Source organism: Muscardinus avellanarius, assembly GCF_963383645.1.
Source record: "Muscardinus avellanarius genome assembly, chromosome: 18".
NCBI lineage: Eukaryota > Metazoa > Chordata > Mammalia > Rodentia > Gliridae > Muscardinus > Muscardinus avellanarius.
Genome location: NC_137804.1, coordinates 35,090,344 through 35,096,605, shown reverse-complemented (window position 1 = coordinate 35,096,605; position 6,262 = coordinate 35,090,344). Strand labels below are relative to the sequence as shown.

General features: G+C 42.6%; 1 protein-coding gene across 1 annotated transcript; it reads right to left on the bottom strand.

Annotated features, from left to right (window-relative positions):
* Nucleotides 1-4,500: 4,500 nt before the first annotated feature.
* LOC308276788 (heterogeneous nuclear ribonucleoprotein K-like) lies at nucleotides 4,501-6,038 on the bottom strand (the record flags this gene model as incomplete). Its single annotated transcript, XM_080715672.1, has 1 exon — nucleotides 4,501-6,038. The coding sequence occupies exon 1, from the start codon at nucleotides 5,821-5,823 to the stop codon at nucleotides 4,501-4,503; it is 1,323 nt and encodes a 440-aa protein (XP_080571798.1). The 5' UTR covers nucleotides 5,824-6,038.
* Nucleotides 6,039-6,262: the final 224 nt, after the last annotated feature.

Below are 6,262 nucleotides of genomic sequence, written 5' to 3'. Positions count from 1 at the left end.
TCTACCTCTGAACTACTCTCAGTCCCATTTACTTTTTTTTTTTGTGGTACTGGGGTTTCTGGAAGCCCTTCTACCTCTGGGCTACACTCACAGACACCTGTTTTTTATATTTTTATTTGGAAACAGGGTCTCTTAAGCCAGCACGGCTGGCTTCGAACCTGCGTGATCCTCCTGTCTCCACCTCCCAAGCGTGGGGATTACAAGCATGCACCACCATGCCTGGCTTCCATTTACTTTTTATTTGAAACAGGGTCTTGCTAAGTTGCTAAGGGTGGACTCTAACTTGTGATACCTCCGTCTGTCTCAGCCTCCCAGGTACTGGGATGACAGGTATGCAGCAGAGGATGCCACACTTTCGAAAGAGCAGAGGTCTCTATTTTCTGTTCCTGATCCTTCTGGATTATTTATTTTGAAATAACATCCTTTTTGTGGAGGCTTTGAAGCAAAATATAAAGCGAACCACAGTGTCCATACATCTTGGTTCTAGGCAGCCTCTCCCATCCTCTTGAAAGCCAGCAGTCCTTTTCCTGTAAGTGCTTTGTTCAATGAAGGAGTGAAGGAAAACTGGAGTGGATGAAAGATAAAAATCTTGTTCTGCTGTGAAGGATTAGGAAGAGAAAATGCTCACGTTTAGGTTTTCTGCATCATAAGGCATTGTATATAAACAAGAGAGCTCTTCCAACAGACACACGACGGGACATTCCATACATGCCCTTAGCAGACTCTGCTTGGCTTTCTTTTAAAAATGACATTGAGTTGGAGAAACAAATTAATTAGACCACACATGACCCCCTTTTGGGCTTCACATATTTGAATTTGTTTTTCCTCTCTTAATAAGAAAGTAAAAAAGTGGTTTTTGGCTGAAGGGAAAAATGTGTCTTGGGCCAAATATGTTTGGTTATACCTCATTATCTGCTTTGCAAAAACATTGTAGTCATAATTTTCATAGGTAATGAGTAATCTGTTGTTGGGGGAGAGTGTTCAGACATTGAGAGAGAAAGATGAAGAAGGCCTGGCCAGCTGGAACTGCCTTTTCATCTCACATTAGGCAGAGCTCTTCGCTCATGACTGCTCCTTACCCCTTGTCTTCTGCTAAATTCCAAGACCCAGCCAGGCATGGAGGCGCACGCTTGTAATCCTAGCCCTTGGGAGGCTGAGACAGGAGGCTGGTTTCGCGGCCAGCCTCAGCTATTTAGTGAGGCCCTCCACAACTCAAGACCCTGTTTCAAAATAAAAATAATACAATAGGGCTGGGGGTGTAACTCAGAGGTAGAATGGCCCTGGGTTCAATCCCCAGTACCACAATAAATAAATAAATTAATTAAATAGGACTAGGGGTAGATCGCCCATTGGTTCAATGCCCAGTACAAAAAGAAGAAAAAGCTGCGCACGGTGATGCACGTTTGTAATCCCAGTACTTGGGAGGCGGAGACAGAGGGATCGCGAGTTCACGGCCAGCCTCAACTACTTAGAGGCCCTCCACAACATAGTGAGACCTTTCAAAATAAAGAATCAAAAATAGGGCTGGAGGTGTAGAACAGAGGTAAAATGCCCCTGAGTTCCATCTCCCGTAGAGAAAAAAAAAAGTTTCTGGCTTTACTTTCAGATTGAGTTGCCAGCATGTGGAGCAAAGACTTTCACTTTCTGCAAATCAATCATAGTTTGAACTGATCATAATTTTCTAAGCAATAATGGGAAGAAAACCTTTTTCCTCTACCCTCATATTTCTTAGTTGGGGGCCTGCAAATTAAACTAACAGTCTTAACCAGATTAACAGCAAGGGGAAAAAATGAGTTTATTTGTATGTATTGCGAAGCTTACAAAAGCAAAAGCCAGATGAATGAGAAATGGTTAAAGAAAGAGACTTGTATGCCTAACATAGGATGGAAAAGGAACCGGGGAGAAAAGGCCTCTATGGGAGGACCAGATGGGGCTCTTTAGGAAAGCCAGATGGGTTCTAGAGAACAAGCAGGGGGTGAGGAGGTGTGTGGCGGTGTTCACGCCGGTGTGAGTGGCCTTTCACTGCCATCAGACTCCCCTGGAAGGGACTTCGTGATAGGTTGACTCTTTGTCTTCTTCTTGGGAGTAAAAGCTGCCCTGAAGAGGGAATTTATGGCAGTCTCATTTCCCAGATAATGCTGCTTTTAGTCAGATAAAGGAAGCTCATTTGCTGAGTCTCAAATGTTTTCAGCTTAAAATCATCTTTATACCAATGTTGGGGTCCTAAGGGGGTCTTTGCACCATCTCTAAGCTTTACTTTATTGTTGTTTGTTGTTGTTGTTGTCGTTGTTGTTGTTATTTGGTACTGGGAATTGAACCCAAGGGTGTTATACTTCCTAACACCCCCCCCCAGCCCTACTTTATTTTTATTTGGAAATAAGATCTTGCTAAGTTGCTGAGGGTTTTGCTAAGTTGCTGAGGCTGGCCTTGAACCTGTGATCCTCCTATCTCAGCCTCCCAAGTACTGGGATTACATATCACTATCTATCTTGCTACTGAATATTTAGCATCCTCTTACATTTTTCGTGGAAAGCTGACACTTTAATGGTCTCACTCTGGTCCTGTTCTTTCCCTGCTGGTCAGTGGCCTTTGAAAAGAAAGCTTCGTAGCCGGGCGTGGTGGCACATGCTTGTAATCCCAGCATTCGGGAGCCTGAGACAGGAGGATCATGCAGGTTTGAAGCCAGTCTCAGCTACTTAGTGAGGCCCTTTGCAAGTCAGTGAGACCCTGTTTCAAAATAAAGAATAAAAATTAGGGCTGGGGGTGTCACTCGGAGGTAGAATGCCCCTGGGTTTCATCCCCAGTACCGCAAAGAAGAAGAAGAAGGAAAAGAAGGAGGAGGAGGAGGAGAATAAAGTTCCATGCATTGCATGGGGATGCTTTGGTCGAGGGTTCCCCTAGAGGCATCACATAACTCCTGGGCAGGCAAAGCTCCGGGTACATTAGGTGGGAAGCTGCCCGCGTGCGTGGGGTCCCAGCATCACAGGCGAGAGAGCACAGAAAGTGCTCAAGATGTGTGCCCCGAATCTTCCCGGAGTCAGGAGACGCTGAGGCAGGGGAGGGCCGCTGCACAGCCTCCCTGACAAACAGTTATTTTCACTCAGTCCTGTGAAAACTCAAAAATGATGCCAAGAAGTTCTTGCTAAATAAACTATCAACATTTTATTTATTTTATTTTATTTTATTTTATAATTTAAGATTACTGTATTTCCTTACAGGAGGAACGTTTCAACAGATCTTACAGGCTTTTAAATCAACCCCTTTCCAAACTGGGCACACTTCATCAAATCTAGCATCATGGGAGTTTTATTTGGAAGTGAATTTTAAACTATCAATACAAAAAGCCAAGACACTACACAAGACATCCACAGCAATTTTTCATTTTTTTGAATTGTTCACAAACATTTCCTACATAATCCAACATATAACAGAGAAATGGTACATCTTTTCTTTCGATTCGCATACAATGGAAAAACAAGTATATATATTTTTACAAAGTTTAACTAATAGACACTAGCAGGTTGACAGTTTTAAGTCTATAGTTGAAATTATCTAATAAAAATAATCAGAATTTATTCAGCATTAGCCACTTCCATAACCAAGTGTTATTCTGATTAATGAAACTTGCTGCCAATCAGGCTTCTGATATATATCACCACCCAGTTTGTAGTATTGCTCCCCACCTTGGTTCTTCACAACTACTAACATATAAAACTGTTGAAAAGTAGGGGCAAGCATTTGCAAAAACAAAAATTCCCCAGCTTATAATAAGCATGAATATGAATATGATGGAATTTCTTCCCAAACAATAGATTTTCAAACCATCAAGAAACCATTAGAATTGAATCTGTCAATATATTTTGCCTGTATCTAAGATATATATGTACTTATATCCAACAGAGGAGCTGAAAACAAACTTAGTGTTTAGTTTAGGGGTGGGTTGGGAAACTCAGCCACCATTTGAAAAATGTCTTAAAAAAAAAAAGACCACCAAAAATAGGTTCACTAAATTTATTTTAAAAATCATAAAACGTTTCTTACAAAAGAGCATTACATTCTGCACACTGCTCTGAACAGAGACCAGGGACATGTGGACTACTGTTACTTTCCTCCCTGTCCCACCCCCCCAAATGTTTACAGTGACCACAAAGCAAGGTGCTCACAATAATTACAGGGGGGGAATTATTTTTAACCACCAACAATGAACAAAAAATAAAATTCACTCACTCTGCTGCTGTTTCAAAATTTCAATGTTAGTTTTTGCATGCCCTTCCCCCCCCCAACCCTGTTTGTAAGGAACTAAAACATTACATCTGGTGAACAGCAAAGATTTCACTACACCTCAAATGCAGAACACCTATGAAGCAGAGGAATGTTGGCTTTTTAAACAGAAGCAGATAAAAAAAAAAAAAGATGCAGGACTCCTTCAGTTCTTCACTAGTCTTAGAAAAACTTTCCAGAATACTGCTTCACACTATAAAAAAGAAAAAATATCTTGCATTAGAATCCTTCAACATCTGCATACTGCTTCACACTGTTTTGCAGCAAATACTGTGCATTCTGTATCTGGTCCTGTGTTCCTGTAATGGTAATGATCCGATCTTCGGATCCTTCTAAAGGCTCATCAATTTTGATCGATGCTCCCGACTCATGACGGATTTGCTTAATCCTTTGACCACCTTTGCCAATAATAGATCCAGCCAAATCTTTGGGAATAGTTACTTGTGTAGTGATAATAGGTCCACCAAGATCACCATATGATCCACGACCCCCTGCATAGGAATAATCATATCCAGAGCCACCCTGTGGTTCATAAGCCATCTGCCATTCTGATGGGCTCCATGTATCTATTGCAGAATCCCAAGTTTCATCAGCACTGAAACCAACCATGCCATCATAGCGGTCTCCAGGTCTCCCTCTTCTGTCATACGCCATCAGATCTCCCCCTCTGGGTGGTGGTGGTGGAGGAAGAGGAAGGTTCCGAGCTCGGCTACCACCCCGGCCACCTCGACCAGGAGGAGGTGGCGGTGGTCCTCGACGAGGGCTCATGTCATCATAATCTCTTCTAGAGGGAGGCATGGGACGCCCACCCCGACCAGGAGGCATTCTGTCAAAGCCACCTCGTCCCCGCATGGGGAATCCCACAGGACGTCCACGGCGCTCATCAAACATTATTGTAAAACCACCATAATCATACGTCTCGTCATAAAAATTAGGATCGTAGGGCTGTGCGCGTCCTTTGATGGGAGACTCAGATATAAGATCAAGGATGATCTTTATGCACTCTACCACTCTGTCAGGCTTCCCTCCAATAAGAACAACTCTGTCAGTGGAATGAGGACAGCATTCCTGGAAAAGCTTGATTGTTGTCTGAGTGTTCTCTCGAAGTTCTTTGATTTTAGCAACTTTAACCCCAATAATTCCTCCTGCCAGACTCTGATGAATCAACAGTCTTAACTCACAATCAAAGTCGCTTCCTTTAAAGTGTTGGTACTCCTCCAAGGTAGGGATGATTTTCTTCAGAATTTCTCCAATAGTTTCAATATCAGCACTGATACTCAATATGCGCTCGGGGCCACTGCTGTCTGGGACTGAAACACTGGCATTGTAGTCTGTACGAAGAGCCTTAATATTCTTGCCTCCTTTCCCAATCACTGCCCCAGCATTCTTGCTCTGAAGCAGAATGCGTAATTCAACCATCTCATCAGTGTTTCTAGATCTTTTAAACGCTTGCTCCTCTTCCATATCTTCCGCAGGGCGCTTACCAAATTCACCATTGGTTTCAGTGTTGGGGAAGGTTTCCTCTGGCTGTTCAGTTTCCATTTTCTTGTATTAAATGAACACACCAATCGCACGAGCCGGCCGTCCGCCGCGCCGCGCCCTCAACATTTTAAATAAAGACAAAATCCAACTCTCCACTTTGTATGTGTCTACTTTGTTTATCTGACCATCATGCTGGCCCTGGTTCTGAGAAAACTTTATCAGAAGAACAAAAAACACCTGTAGATCACCAGTTTAAGGTATCTTTTTTTTCTTTTCTTTTTTTTTTTTTTGTACTGGGAACTGAGCCCAGGGGCATTCTTTCTCAGAGCTATACCTTCAGCTCTTTTTAATTTGAAACAGGGTCTTATTAGTTGGTGAGGGTCTCACTATATTGCTTAGACTGTCTTTGAACCTGAAATTCTCTTGGCTTAGTCCCCACGTACTGGGATTATAAGTGTGTTACACCACACCTGACATCAGTTTAAGTTTTTAAAAATAT